Here is a 16,231-nt window from a genome sequence, read left to right as displayed (position 1 = left end):
ATGGCTCCCAATCCTGCTGGAAAGGTATAACAAGTGGGGTTCCGCAGGGGTCTGTTTTGGGACCGGTTCTGTTCAATATCTTCATCAACGATTTAGATGTTGGCATAGAAAGTACGCTTATTAAGTTTGCGGCCGATACCAAACTGGGAGGGATTGCAACTGCTTTGGAGGACAGGGTCAAAATTCAAAATGATCTGGACAAATTGGAGAAATGGTCTGAGGTAAACAGGATGAAGTTCAATAAAGATAAGTGCAAAGTGCTCCACCTAGGAAGGAACAATCAGTTTCACACATACAGAATGGGAAGAGACTGTCTAGGAAGGAGTATGGCAGAAAGAGATCTAGGGGTCATAGTAGACCACAAGCTTAATATGAGTCAACAGTGTGATACTGTTGCAAAAAAAGCAAACGTGATTCTGGGATGCATTAACAGGTGTGTTGTAAACAAGACACGAGAAGTCTTTCTTCCGCTTTACTCTGCGCTGGTTAGGCCTCAACTGGAGTATTGTGTCCAGTTCTGGGCACCGCATTTCAAGAAAGATGTGGAGAAATTGGAGAGGGTCCAGAGAAGAGCAACAAGAATGATTAAAGGTCTTGAGAACATGACCTATGAAGGAAGGCTGAAGGAATTGGGTTTGTTTAGTTTGGAATAGAGAAGACTGAGAGGGGACATGTGATGCAGTAGGGACTGTCTGTGTGGGGAGTGGGAGAGCAGGGGAGGACTTTAGGGGATGGACGATGCCAGGGCCTGTAACCTGAGCTAGGTAAGGGAGGGGAAAGGTCAACACCTTTGCCCGGGAAGGGGAACAAAGGAAGGGAGTGGCAGGAGGGAAGCAGTTTGAGTTTGGGCTTGGGGTTGTGTGGGCGGAATTCAGGGTATCCTAGCTAGGATCCAAGCACCCTGAAAGCCCAGAAGGACTCGAGGAAACCTTGATCCAAGCACCCTGAAAGCCCAGATGGACTTGGTGGAGGGGTCCTGACTGTGCCTGCAAGCTCTGCTGTAACCTGTGTTCCTGTTGTCCAATAAACCTTCTGTTTTACTGGCTGGCCGAGAGTCACTGTGGGTCCCAGGAAGAGGGGTGCAGGGCCGGACTCCCCCACACTCCGTGACAACTGGTGGCAGCGGCGGGAGATACTGCACCCCGTGGACGGCGCTTCCTGCAGTAAGTGACTAGGGAGCAGTAAAACGAAGGGGTGGTTAACCCCTGGGAGTGTGTGCCCAGTGAGAAGGACTTTGCAGTAACAGGGTCCCCCGGGGGATTGCAGCGAGCGGTCCCAGGGGCGGAGGAGTCTGCAGCTCGACCCTGGCAGAGAGGTGGTGACCTCAAGAAGGGCTGGTGCACTAGGGGTCCACCTGGAAACCGTGGGGAGCGGCGAACACCCCGGCCTGTGAGTGGCCAGCAGGAAGATGTATGCCAAGCGGCGCAAGTGTGACCTGGTGGAGCTGTGCAAGCAGAGGGGGCTGCGCCTGGGGAGGCTCAGCAAGGACCAGCTGATTGCCCAGCTGGAGCAGGGAGACTGCATGAATGAACGGAGCCCTGTCTCTGAGGGAAGCAGCTGGGCAGATGCAGCGCAGGCACCAGAGTCTGTCCCCACTGGGAGTCGTCAGCCGGCGGACAAGGGCTTCCCGAGACCCCCCCTTCCTAGGCCTAGGGGAAGGGCGGGGAGGAGCCCAGTGTATACCGAGGGCACCGTGACACCCCCGGCCAGCAGGGGATCCTCCCAGCGAAGCCCACCCCCCAGCAGGGGATCCTCCCGGCAACGCTCGGCATCCGTGGAGCGGACGCGGCTGGAATATGAAAGGGAGCTGAAACGGGAGGAGCTCGAGTTAAAGAGGCAAGAGCTGGAGGAGAAGGCGAAACAGCGTGAACATGAGGAGAACCAGCGTAAACATGAGCGGGAGGAGAAGGAGAACCAGCGTAAACATGAGCTGGAGCTGGCCCGGCTGGCGAGCAGTGGGGCCCTGCCTGCGGTGAGTGAGGGGGGGCCCAAGCCTACAAAGAGCTTTGATAAGCACTTGCTGCCCCGGCGTAAGGAGGGGGAGGACATAGATACCTTCTTGACGGCCTTTGAGAATGCCTGCGAGCTGCACAGGGTTGACCCTGCAGACAGGATCGCAGTTCTCACCCCCTTACTGGACTCCACAGCCGTGGAGGTGTACAGCCGACTGCAAGGGGCGGAGGCAGGGGACTACGAACTGTTCAAACAGGCCCTGCTCCGCGAGTTTGGGCTGACTCCTGAGATGTACCGGAAAAAGTTCCGGAGCCAGCGTAAAACCCGTGAGGTCACATACCTACAACTGGTCAACCGGGCGCAGGGGTATGCCCGCAAGTGGACAGCTGGGGCCCAAACTAAAGAGGACCTGCTTGACCTATTCATACTGGAGCACCTGTACGAGCAGTGCCCGTCCGACCTGAGGCTGTGGTTGATGGACCAGAAGCCGGAGAACCCACAGCATGCAGGCCAGCTGGCCAACCAATTTGTGGACAGTCGGGCAGGGGATGGCAGGGAGGAGTCTCGAAGGAGCAGGCCTGCCTCAACGCAGAGAGAGAGTCATCATGGGACCTCCCAAAGGGGGCCTATGGAGAACCCCCCCAAAAGGGGAACATCCAGCGGCAGGTCCCTCCGACCCACTCAAGGGGACCCACGAGATATGGGCTGCTATCGCTGTGGCCAACGAGGTCACATACGGGCCCAGTGCCCCAAGCTCAGGGACAGACCAAGCAGACCCAACCCGCAGAGGGTGGACTGGGTAAAAACCCAATCGGAGGAGGGGCTACATTCCCAGGAAAGGGGGGCTGGCAACATACCACCTGTGGATGCTCCAGGCTCCGGGTTTTTGGTTTACCGGGTGGGCGCGGGGCTGCCCCTCCAGAAGGAGTGCATTGTTTCCCTGGAGGTAGATGGGAGGAAGGTCACTGGGTACTGGGACATGGGCGTAGAAGTGACGCTGGCCCGACCCGAGGTAGTGGCCTCAGATCGGATGGTGCCTGACACCTACCTGACCCTGATGGGCGTGGGCGGGACCCCATTCAAGGTGCCCGTGGCAAGGGTACACCTGAAATGGGGGGCCAAGGAGGGCCCCAAGGATGTGGGGGTACACCGATATTTGCCCACTGACGTGTTAATGGGAGGGGACCTCGAGGACTGGCCTAGTAACACCCAGAGTGCCCTGGTCGTGACTCGTAGTCAGAGTCGGCAAAGGGCACTGCACCCCAACAACGGGGAAGGTACTCGACCCGAGGTGCAGGACCCTAACTCAGGGAGCGGGGAACGCCCAGGGGCACGGTTCAGAGAGGCTGCGGCCTCAGACCCAGCCAGCAAGAGAGAGCCGGTCCCCATCCCTGTCCCAGCTGCTGAGTTCCAGGCCAAGTTGCAGAAAGATCCCTCCTTGCGGAAGCACAGGAACCGGGCTGACTTTAGAGCGGTACAGACCATGAGGAGAGGTTGCAAGGAGAGGTTCCTGTGCGAGAAAGGGTTCCTGTATTGAGAATGGGCTCCCCCAGGGGAAGTAGAGTCATGGGGGATCAGGAGGCAGCTGGTGGTTCCCCAGAAGTTTCGTCACAAGCTGCTGTACCTGGCCCATGACATCCCTCTCGCAGGGCACCAGGGAATCCGGCGCACCAGGCAAAGGCTGCTACAGAACTTTTACTGGCCTGGGGTCTTTACCCATGTCCGACAGTACTGCCAATCCTGTGACCCCTGCCAGAGGGTGGGGAAGGCCCGGGACAAGGGGAAAGCGGCTTTGAGGCCTTTACCCATCATAGAAGAACCTTTCCAGAAGGTGGCCATGAACATAGTGGGACCCCTCAGCAAGACGACCCGGTCAGGGAAGAAATACATCCTGGTGGTGGTGGATTTTGCCACTCGCTACCCCGAGGCGGTGGCTTTGTCCTCTATCAAAGCAGACACAGTGGCAAATGCGCTGCTGACAATTTTCAGCCGAGTGGGGTTCCCCAAGGAGGTCTTAACGGACCAGGGGTCCAACTTCATGTCAGCCCTGCTCCGGTCCTTATGGCAGAAATGTGGGGTCCAGAACAACTGGGCCTCAGCGTATCACCCCCAGTCCAACGGGCTGGTAGAAAGGTTCAACGGGACGCTAAAGATGATGCTAAAAACATTTATGAACCAGCACCCGCAGGATTGGGACAAGTACTTACCTCACCTGCTGTTCGCGTACAGGGAGGTACCCCAGAAATCTACCGGGTTTTCACCTTTCGAACTGTTGTATGGAAGGCGGGTAAGAGGGCCCCTAGACCTGATAAGGGACAAATGGGAGGGGAAGGCCGCTCCCGAGGGAGAGTCAGTGGTGGAGTATGTCCTGACCTTCCAGGAAAGACTGGCCGAGCTCATGGGCCTGGCCAGGAAAAATCTGGCCCGAGCCCAGAGGAGGCAGAAGGTCTGGTATGACCGCACAGCACGAGCCCGTGCCTTCACCACCGGGAATCAGGTGATGGTTCTCATCCCCGTGAGGAGAAACAAACTCCAGGCCACCTGGAAAGGGCCCTTCAGGGTTATCAAGCAACTGAATAAGGTAAACTATGTGGTGAAGCTGTCAAACCGGGCACATCACCGTTGGGTGTACCATGTGAACATAATAAAACCATACTATAACAGGGGGAATGTGGTGTTGGCTGTGTGTGGACATTGGGAGGAGCAGGGAGATGACCCCTTAGTAGATCTATTCCCTGGGACAAAAGCTGGTTCCCCCCTGGAGGCGATTCCCCTCTCTGATCAACTGACCCCGGGCCAGCACGCTGAAATCAGGGGGGTGCTGCATCTATACCGACAGCTGTTTTCCAACCAGCCTGGACGCACTAATTTAACTGTCCACAGGGTGAAGACCAGGTCACATCCCCCTATAAAATGCTCCCCTTTTCGGGTCACTGGTAAAACTGCCCAGAATCTTGAAAGAGAGGTCAGGGACATGCTGGCTTTGGGGGTGATCCAGCCATCTTCCAGCCCTTGGGCCTCGCCAGTGGTGCTGGTTCCCAAGAAGGACGGGTCAATCCGGTTCTGTGTGGACTATCGAAAGCTCAATGCCATCACCGTATCTGATGCCTACCCTATGCCCAGGCCTGACGAGCTCCTAGACAAGCTGGGAGGTGCTCGGTACCTCACCACTATGGATCTTACCAAAGGCTACTGGCAAGTGCCGCTGGACGCAGATGCCAGGCTGAAATCGGCCTTTATCACCCCTCTGGGGCTCTATGAGTTTCTGACCCTGCCCTTCGGCCTCAAGGGAGCACCGGCCACCTTCCAGCGCCTGGTGAATCAGCTACTGAGGGGAATGAAGAGTTTTGCCGTGGCGTATATTGACGACATCTGCGTCTTCAGCCAGACCTGGGAGGACCACATGTCCCAGGTTAAACAAGTCCTGGACCAACTCCAAAAGGCTGGGTTAACAGTAAAGGCTGAGAAGTGCAAGGTGGGGATGGCTGAAGTATCTTACCTGGGCCATCGGGTGGGGAGCGGCTGCCTGAAGCCGGAACCAGCCAAGGTGGAGGTGATCAGAGACTGGCCTGCTCCCCAAACCAAAAAGCAGGTCCAGGCCTTTATTGGGATGGCGGGGTACTATCAAAGGTTCGTGCCCCACTTTAGTGCCATAGCCGGCCCCATCACTGAACTGTGCAGAAAGGGAAAGCCAAACAAGGTGATCTAAACTAAGCAGTGCCAGGAGGCTTTCCGGGCGCTGAAGGAGGCTCTGGTTAGTGGCCCAGTTCTGGCAAACCCAAATTTTAACAAACCCTTTATGGTGTTCACCGATGCCTCAGACACGGGACGGGGGGTGGTGTTAATGCAGAAGGATAAAAAGGGGAAAAGACACCCCATCCTGTACCTGAGTAAGAAGCTGCTACCCCGGGAACAAAGCTACGCGGCCATCGAGAAGGAATGCCTGGCCATGGTGTGGGCCCTCAAAAAGCTAGAGCCATATCTCTTTGGGCGACACTTCACTGTGTACACCGACCACTCTCCCCTGACCTGGCTGCACCAGATGAAAGGAGCCAACGCCAAGCTCCTGAGGTGGAGCCTGCTCCTGCAGGACTATGACATGGACGTGATCCATGTGAAGGGAAGTGCCAACCTGACAGCGGATGCGTTGTCCCTGAGAGGGGACCCTGAACTTCCCCAGGTCACTGGGCAGAGTGACCCTGCTCAGTTCAGTCTCGAAGGGGGGAGAGATGTGATGCAGTAGGGACTGTCTGTGTGGGGAGTGGGAGAGCAGGGAAGGACTTTAGGGGATGGACGATGCCAGGGCCTGTAACCTGAGCTAGGTAAGGGAGGGGAAAGGTCAACACCTTTGCCCGGGAAGGGGAACAAAGGAAGGGAGTGGCAGGAGGGAAGCAGTTTGAGTTTGGGCTTGGGGTTGTGTGGGCGGAATTCAGGGTATCCTAGCTAGGATCCAAGCACCCTGAAAGCCCAGAAGGACTCGAGGGAGGGGTCCTGACTGTGCCTGCAAGCTCTGCTGTAACCGGTGTTCCTGTTGTCCAATAAACCTTCTGTTTTACTGGCTGGCTAAGAGTCTCTGTGGGTCCCAGGAAGAGGGGTGCAGGGCCGGACTCCCCCACACTCCGTGACAGGACATGATAGCAGTTTTCAAGTATCTAAAAGGGTGTCATCAGGAGGAGGGAGGAAACTTGTTCATCTTAGCCTCTAATGATAGAACAAGAAGCAATGGGCTTAAACTGCAGCAAGGGAGATTTAGGTTGGACATTAGGAAAAAGTTCCTAACTGTCAGGGTAGTTAAACACTGGAATAGATTGCCTAGGGAAGTTGTGGAATCTCCATCGCTGGAGATATTTAAGAGTAGGTTAGATAAATGTCTATCAGGGATGGTCTAGACAGTATTTGGTCCTGCCATGAGGGCAGGGGACTGGACTCGATGACCTCTCGAGGCCCCTTCCAGTCCTAGAGTCTATGAGTCTATGAGTTTAGAGCAATTATCTAAATACCTATTTGACCTTTGGATTTAATAATGGGATTCATGGTTAAACTAATGTTGTGGTAATAGCTAGCATAAATAATAATTCTAACAGAAGTCTTTGCAGTGTAGATGGTGGTGGCTTAAAGATTCCTAGGGTGGACCTTTATCTAGAAAGATTGTTTCAAGGCTGCAATTAAATCCCCATTTGCTACCCATTTTGTCTGGAATATTGTCCCTTTCATGCAGCTCCTAGTGACAAAGTGATAAAATCCTTGTTCTTAGATTTCCATTTTCCAAGCCTGTTCTAACAACAATATGTATTTCTATCAACTAATGCATTCCTGCCATTGTGTGACAGATAGGGCTGTAAGAAAATTACAGGCTGCAATTTTGTTGCAGAAACTACAACTTTTACCTTTTACAGTTACCACAAATTTCAGTGGCATTGTGACCGTATGCCAGATTGCACCACTCACTCTTATTTGCCCAGGCACCCCGCCATCATGCTTGCCTTTGAGAGCCAAGCAGGACATGAATCATCTCTTCTGTTCTCCTACCCTACTTTGGAAGGTAGTCTTCATGCCTTGAACCACAGCTTTAAACAAACTGTTGCCACATTTTTTAACAAAAAATAAAAATCAACTTTTGTACAGCCTTAGCGATAGACTTAACTAATGTAATGCAAATAAAGCCAGCAATTAACATTCCACATTCAGCTAAGACCCTTTTTAACTGGGCTGTACTCTTGTTCTCCAGTGAAACCTTTCACTCTTGCAACTATACGTGCTGTTTTCAGAGGATTGCTCATTTCACTGCTACCTTTTCGTTCCCCTCCCAGCTCCTAAGTGTTTTGCCCACCTGTTGCAACTAATGGTTAACCATATTTTGTAAACTGTTTGAAGCAGGGATTATCTTTGTATTTTGCATCTGTACAGCACCCAGCATTAAGATCTGATTCCTGTTTAGAGCCTCTAAGCACTACTCTAATACAAATATCAATATACTTGACAATCTCTCTATGCAAGCAACACCATTCATGACAACAGGTCCAATATACCAGCTATCAACAGGCAATAGTGTGCAATATAGTAAAGCCAAGCTCACATGAACTTGGAAGAAAAGTGGATATATGCTAAAACTGCATGACTGGAAGCATGTTCTTCATTTTATTTTTTACATTAGAAATATTGTAAAATTAAAGACAAACGAAGAAGTAGTATATCAAAATGCACACGTTATTTCCCTCTTACCAGCCCTTCTTTACAAATATATAGTAAATTTTGTTTGTTTTGGCAAACTGGTACTTTTCTAATATGTAAACCGCTATTTGTCCTTACACACGTTAAAATTGTCATTAAATGGTTATAATATATATTAGATCCTAAGACACAGGTAAACAATGCTGACCATTTAAAAAACTTTCATTTTTAACCCTGTAAATACTGTAACTATACATTGGTCTAACAAGTTATATTTAGCTTTCACAGATGCACAGTGATGGCTTACCATGATAAATGTCCTGTAGAGAACCACCTCCACAAAACTCCATGCAAATCCATAGCTTATCTCGCCTAAAAAGTAAAAGCATTCATTAGCCTTCCATAGTTACAACTTGGCCTATTAAAGATAATTCAAAAGTCTCAAACATTAAGCAACAGAATATAACAAGCTTACATATTATGCAAGTACAAATGAAAACAAAGTATCTATACTATCTGATACTAAAAATACACACTTTAAACAAACATCAAAGAACTCCCCCCAGTTTATTGCATTAATGTGAACAATAAGAATGAAGCATGTGTGTGCTTTAAAGGCCTAAGAATTGAATACCAAGGGAAATTAAATTTCCTACTTGCTGGCTAATTTGCTTTCTACAGTAACAGTTGACAGAATGCAAACACTGGGTTACTACCACTCCCTCGATCGAACTGGCAGGATAACGGCTAACCACAACCCAAGGATTTTCCCACTCTAAAATCAGAAGAATGGAATGATCAGCTAGTTCTCACAAATGCTTACTTTACAGAAGACAACTGGAGAAAATTTGAGTACTAAAACAGAACTTTCTTTGTTTTTTTTTAATTTTTTCCACTGATAATGTAACTTTTTTTAAATTTATAAAAATTACTTTTAGAAGTGTTGTGGAAGACACAAGTTTAATATGGTGCACTTCAGAAACACAAAGCAATGTAACGTCCATCACAACACTATCAGAAACGAAAGATAAAAAGAATACATATCTTCAGGGAATGACAATTTAAAATGCAAAGAAGAGCTCTTTTCTCTGTCAATAAAACTGATTGAATCAAATGAACCTGAGTTTAAAAAGAGGCTATAAAATTCTGATTCATCCTATCCTAACACAGTAATGCCCTGAGCCGTAACTGATTGAGTGGGTTCACCTCACACAGAGTACAAGTAAAGAACTGTTAATAAGTGTGTTCAGTACACCAACTAGAATTAGTTACTGAGTTGCTGCTAAGCCAGTGCCAGCTCTAGCTAAGGCAATAGGCATTAGCTCAGAACTGACAAACTCACAGCTGGAAATCAAACCTGCTCACCTGTATGTTAGTTTTGTTCAAAATAGATATTATTCTTATAATAATGTATTTAGTGTTTAGACTCTATGAAATGTTTGTAAATTGCTGCCTGCATGAATCTCACTTGTAATGTATGTATTTCGCTATAAAGAAATATGCAAGTTTTTCTTTAAAACTTTGAAAATGTCCTCTGAACTTGTGAACCCAAGCACAGGAATCAATGACCTCTCCTCCCCCTGCCCATTAAGGAGGTCTATCAAGATTAAACAGACCATTAAGAAACATGACAATACAAGGATTGGTGAATGACCCTATAACACTTTGGAAATGCTATGTGCAAGGGAGCTCCTCCCGTAGACCAGAAGGCTAAATATAAAAGATAAAACAGGGTTACAAGGAAATTTGTCATCTCTGCTGTTTGCACTCTCGCAGGGCCAGAGACGATAAACTAAGGCAGAGATCCCCAGGGGTTATCCCTGGGTCCTCCCTGAAAGACATTTTGAATTGACAGATTACTACATCTCTGTCATCTTAACGAATCAGACACAGTAACTCATTTGTGCATATATGCTTGCTTGCTTGAACCTATAAATAACTCATTTCTTTTTCCTAATTAATAAACCTTTAGACAGTTTATTATAGGATTGGCTACTGGCATTATCTTTGGTGCAAGATCTAGAGTACCAACTGATCTGGGGTAAGTACTTGTCTCTTGGGACTGGAAGCAACCTGAATAGTGTGTGATTTTTGGTGTAATTAGCCATTTATCACTAAGTCCAGATTGCTTGGGCGACAAGATAGACAGGAAAGCACAAGGAGTCTGCCTGTGACTCCATGATAAGACTAGTACGTGATCCAGGACTTCATACTTGTTACTGATTTGGCAAAATCTAATTATAGAACATACTACCAGTTTGGGGTGTCAGCACTGTTTTTGACAGTCTGCTCTGAGGTAGGCGATCATGGTCATGAGTCTCTCCAGTGTGACAGTTACCTTTTCTAGATAGGTTTGTTTTAATTACTATAGCGCAGATTAATAAAATGACAAACATGAGGACAAGGAGAGAGGATAGAATTGTGATAACATACTAACGTTGTTTCCTGACTGAAAAAAGTCAAGGATAAAACACTTCCAAGAATCAAATTAGAAGAAAATATTCAAATACTGAAATTTATCTTCTCCTTTCATTTTGGTGCTAACCTCTCTATTCCAACCATCCCCTCCTACATTCTTTTCTAAGCCACCCTCAATCTCTACGTTTCTCTCGCCTTCTCCTGCATAGGACTCTAACCCATTCTCTTGACAAATCACAAGATCGTCTGCCCACTCTACCTTCTCACAGGTAGTCTGTCTGGCAGCAGCTCCCAACAGCTAAATATATTCCCAGACAAAATGTTTTGTTAAAACAGAGTTAAAGGTTGAAAGAACACCACAGTAATTTAAGGATTAAAAACCGCCTTACAAAAATACTGTAATTTTTTTTTTTAAAAAGAGACCAACAAGCAACAGAAACGCAAACAATTCATAGTTAAGGTTAAATTTAATGTGTGTGTATATTATATATATATATATTCATATACACACACACATATATACTAAATACATATATTAATTAATAATAATCAATTGATTAATTAAATAATCAAAAACATATATATGGACAACATTCACAGTTAAAACATCCCAACAATCTTAACTCTGTCTAGGGTGATGCTTGTCTTCTTTGGCCCTTTCATACCTAAGAACACTCATACTGGGTCAGACCAAAGGTCCCTCTAGCCCAGTATGCTGTCTTCCAACAGTGGCCAATGCCAGGTGCTTCAGAGGGAATGAACAGAACAGGTAATCATCAAGTGATCCATTCTTTGCTTCTGGCAAACAGAGGCTAGGGACACTTCAGAGTATGGTTTTGCATCCCTGCCCATCCTGGATAATAGCCATTGATGGACCTATCCGCCATGAACTTATCTAATTCTTTTTTGAGTCCTGTTATAGGCTTGGCCTTCACAACTTCCTCTAGCAAAGAGTTTCACAGGTTGACTGTGCATTGTGTGAAGAAATACTTCCTTTTGTTCATTTTAAACCCACTGCCTATACCTAGAATATGATCCTGAAAACCTCATCCATCAGATCAAGAGTTTGCAGGGTCAGGCTCCTACATGTACTCTCTTTAGAAAGTGTGAGGCAGTTTATAGAACATTCATGAGGGACCCATAAAAGCCTTAAAATTGCATAAAATAGTAATGCAATGTTGTTGTAGCCACGTTGGTCCCAGGATATTAGAGACACAAGGTGGATGAGATAATATCTTTTACTGGACCAATAAAAGATACTACCTCACCCACCTTGTCTCTCTCTAATAAGATAGTAATGACATTTTATTGTTAAGCTTTAAAGTCTGTTTCTAGCCGTGCAGGGCCAGGAGATAAAAGACTTTAAACTCATGACCATTTTAGATACAAAAAAAGAAATACGTCATTAGTGAGAGACTGAAGCTTGTCTATATTGGACAGCAGGCAGCATATACACATGCTATTGTAATATATACACACACACATCAAAACTGAATCAAGCAAACATTTAGAAACAACCTACATTAATAAAGTGCTGACAAGATTTTCTATCCAGTTTCTAAATGTAGGGACATCATTTCTAGCATGGACTTTTCATTACAAATGAAAACAAATAGGCATTACTTTACCTGCATCATAATCAAACCCATTTTATAACTGTATTTGTAATTTCAAAAGTTTGCCCTGACCACTTATTTTTTGGAAAACTTACATATACAAAAACAGCATAAGAAAAAAAGTTTTACTTCAAAAGACTTGTTCAGAGAAAACCCCATAAAGATGCAGCCACCCTCAAATAGGTGGTGAAAGGGTTAATGTGGACCTAAGAGGCAAACTATCACATCTGGTTGCACCTGGAGGGTGGGCCAGGTCCAATTAAAGAGAAGTCTCAGCTGGAGGAGGAGCTGGTTGGTTTCTATGGGCCTGTCTACTCTTAAAATGCTGCAGTTGCACCACTGCACCTGCGCCACTGTAGTGAAGACACTAGCTATGCCAACAGGACTGCTTCTCCGGTAAACATAGGTAATCCATCTCTGAGAGGCAGTACTTAGGTCAACGGGAGATAGCAGATGGCCTTTGCAGGCAAAGAGGCAATACACTGGAGTAGAGGATCCGGATTAGTGGCAAGACTCCAAGGAGGTAACCCCTGACAGCCTTCTGCAGAAGAGACAGCTAGGTAGGCCTCAGGATGGATTAAAGGCTCAAGCACAAGGAAGAGGTGGAAACCTCTTTTGGTGTGACTTGTTTTGCTTTTGACTGCAGTGAAAAGACTTCAGGGAGAAGTCCTGGGGCCACTACTCTGGCAGAAGAGTGGAAGGGAAGAGGAGCATACCATACTGCTGACTAGTGTCACCCTGGAAGGGGAGGGACTTTACAGTGACTCAACTGGAGAACCAAGTCAAGAGAGCAGGCAGACAACTGCAGGGCTGGAGCAGGTGTCAGCAGGGACACTAGCTGATGAATGAGTTGCTACGCCATGTCCAGTCACAAAGAGGTGTGCCTGCGGTCAGCACACTTTTCCATAACAACTGAAGACTAAAATACTGCATTCAAATGCAGTCCTGAACAAATTTAAGAGGAGAGAGGACTATAAACCAGAGCTGACCGGGGGGGGGGGGGGGGGGGGGGGATATTCTGTTTTGTAACAAATTTTGAAGTTTCAACATTTGTTTTTGTTCTACATCAGAACAAAAAACAGATCTTTCAAAAAAAATTGTGAAAAAACATGAGAGTGAGTGAGAAAGAGAGAGACACACACACACACACACACACACACACACACACACACACACACACACACACACACACACACACACACACACACACGTTCAAGCTCCTGCCCTACCCGATTCAGAACAGGGACTTGAATCTGTCTCCCGTGACCCAGATGAGTGCCCAGCCACCCTGGTTAGAATCACACTGTCTCTCTCACTGTTTCCTGTTGAAGCTATTTCACTTTGTATACATAATTAAATACTCATTGGGCCTCATTAATCTCTCATTCAAGAAACTATTCAAAAGAAAAAAGCAGGGGAAGATGAGACACTTATTGATCAGTATATGCTGGCTACTGCCTACAACATATTAACAATATGTATTATCCAGATTCTATATATTAATATGCATTAAGTATAAATAGCAATAAGCACAAATATTATAGCAGTTATGTAGCCTCAATTCACCGATATCTTTATTATAACCCTATTCACTTATGCTAAATATCCCATAACATCTTGCATTAGCAGAAGTAAACTTTGGCTTAAGTAGATAGGAAAGCTGTCAGGACCAGGACATATGATTATTTTACTACACCAATAGGTAGGGAGTTATTCTCACAGACCAATGCTAGTATCCAAAACAAAGATAAGGAGGAACAGAACAATAATTTAAGGAATTGGGACAAGCTGATGGGTTAGATTTTAATGACATGTATAGAGATGTGTAATTTACAAAATCATCTTATAAATACTAACAGATGTGTAACTGCAGGAGCACATCTGCATAAGGGAAATGTAACAATGCTGCATGATGCAGCTTTCTGGAGACTGACATCATATTGAACCTTTTTCCTGTACTATATTACTAACGGTTTATCGTAATAATCCTGACGGCTACTGGCTGGTCACTTCAATAGACTTCATAATGAACCGAAGTGTGGTCAAGCAACTGACTACAATTTATTAACAAGTGACAGAGTCAAGACCTCTAAATATGCTAAAAACTTTGCTATCAAAGGACAGGATGAAAATAAAATACAGAACTGAAACACACATCACCTTCAGTTATCAAAGAGAACCCCAAAATACAAACACTAGCGGCCTTCAGAAATGTTAAGAGTTTCAGTTTTCTACGTACCACAATATAATAATGTCCTTGATTAATACTTATGTTCGAACTACTGTTTCAAATGCAAGAGAATCACCTCCTCCTCAATTTTTCCTATTATCAAATAGCCAAGGATTTTATTTTAGCAAAATCTAGTTTACTCCATGTAAACATCATTTGCAGATGTAATTTGATACAAACTAAAAGATATATGTTAAAGATTGCCACTGTATTAAGAGAAAAATCTATTCTAGCAAAACCTCATTAAAGACACTTGTGTGCATGCAGTTCTCTTTACATTTGGTATATTCGCCCTGCTGAGTTCATTCAGTGCTGTCCCAATACAGAGTTAGTGAAATCTCAATTCCTGTCCAAGGATGTGATTAAATGTCACCTACACTGAACTGTGATGTCCCTGAAGGATCCAGTCAGTAGAAACAGTCTATCTACAGAGAAATACCTTAGCAATTAGTACTGTTGGTAAAGGACATACAGAAAATATAGCAGTTTAACAGTGGTTAATAAATTATGTATTGCTAAGTTTTGCTATGGATCATTCCTTTTCAGACAGAGAGCACTACGGCATTTTGAAATGAGCAAAACAAACAAAAATTGTACCTGAGATAGCTGCCAAAATAAGCAACTATGTTTGGATGCTTACAGTCTTTCATCATAATGATTTCCTGCTGCACAACAGCAAAATCTTCCCCTGAAGAAGAAAACAATTGATATTTTTGTAGTTTTATTTAAATATCCATCCCTCTGAGTTTGGCTTTCAACATTTTTTTTTAGCTGAAGATCTCTGGTAATTATCAGACTTTGTAACTATCTTCATTTTATATTCATGTACATTTATATAATACAGCACTTTGTAAGCCAGGACAAGTTCCAAAAGACTAAGGGAATAATAGATAACTATTCTTAAAATCAGGATGGAGCCCTAGTCCACTACTTGACACCTCTTAGGACAGTAGCCACAGCTCTTCTCAATCCCTTTTTAAATCCAATTACTCTTTATTTAAAAGGTAGAAAATGATTTTAAAAATAATTTACTCTAATACCTGTGTAGATTCTCTTGTGGGAAGCTCTGCTAGTAAAGACCAAGCAAGTCTGCATTACATATGAAGGTTAGAAATTGGTAATAATAATTTTGTATGTTAATAACAATGTTCCCGTTTATAGTAAGTCCTAAAAGTGAACAGCTTCCTGGTTGTTTGCTCAAGAGTCTCTGCTCTCCTTGGCAGGAATTGCTGTACATAGAAAGTTCCTCACTTAATTCTTTTCACTGGTACCTTGCAGTGTGGGGCTCCAGATGTACTACCAACCATCTATGTTCTTGAAATATGGCAAAATTTGTTACCTCTAACCACCATCTAGATCCATCTTGGATTATCTTCCTATAGAGAAATCATGTCATAGCACTCTTCAAGGACCTTGAAACAAACTTAATGAGCATACAACTACACAGAAAGTGCTAAGTTGTATGTTCAGGCATTTTTCCAGTGTTTTTGCTTTACCATTTATTTGAGTTTTGCTATCTGGTGCCTAGATTGTGCCAATCTTTCCATTACAGACTCCAATTACCAGGTTTACACATCTATAAAAACTTGGTCAAACTATAGGAATAAAGTGCTCTGCCAGTGTTGGGTTTTTTGGGCGTTTGCAATGGTACAGGAATTAATTTTACCTTTTTTTAAAGATTTTTTTTCCCAGATGCTATTTTGCAAGCCAATATTTCAAACATAGCTTTGTGCTGATTTTTTAGGTCATTTGGACAAATTAGTATCCATATGTATTTTGGACAAGCTATTTTTATAGGAGTTATTTACTATCTATTAGAAAATACATTTTAAAGGAGTCCCCA

At 45.4% G+C, this 16,231-nt stretch overlaps 1 protein-coding gene across 3 annotated transcripts in view; it reads right to left on the bottom strand.

Annotated features, from left to right (window-relative positions):
* Positions 1-16,231, bottom strand: part of MAP4K3 (mitogen-activated protein kinase kinase kinase kinase 3) — a 144,810-nt gene that overhangs the window by 105,584 nt on the left and 22,995 nt on the right. For all 3 annotated transcript variants that reach the window (XR_003999797.1, XM_030558134.1, XM_030558135.1), the window contains exons 3-4: positions 14,986-15,076; positions 8,432-8,496 (exon numbers count right to left, since the gene is read on the bottom strand). Coding sequence is in view for 2 of the 3 variants with exons in the window: in XM_030558134.1 (XP_030413994.1) it covers positions 8,432-8,496; positions 14,986-15,076 (156 nt within the window). In the remaining variant the exon portion in view is untranslated. The remainder of the gene's footprint in view (positions 1-8,431; positions 8,497-14,985; positions 15,077-16,231) is intronic.

Source organism: Gopherus evgoodei, chromosome 3 (genome assembly GCF_007399415.2).
Source record: "Gopherus evgoodei ecotype Sinaloan lineage chromosome 3, rGopEvg1_v1.p, whole genome shotgun sequence".
Lineage (NCBI taxonomy): Eukaryota > Metazoa > Chordata > Testudines > Testudinidae > Gopherus > Gopherus evgoodei.
The sequence above is the reverse complement of the archived record's forward strand: the minus strand, read 5'-3'. Positions and strand labels throughout refer to the sequence as shown.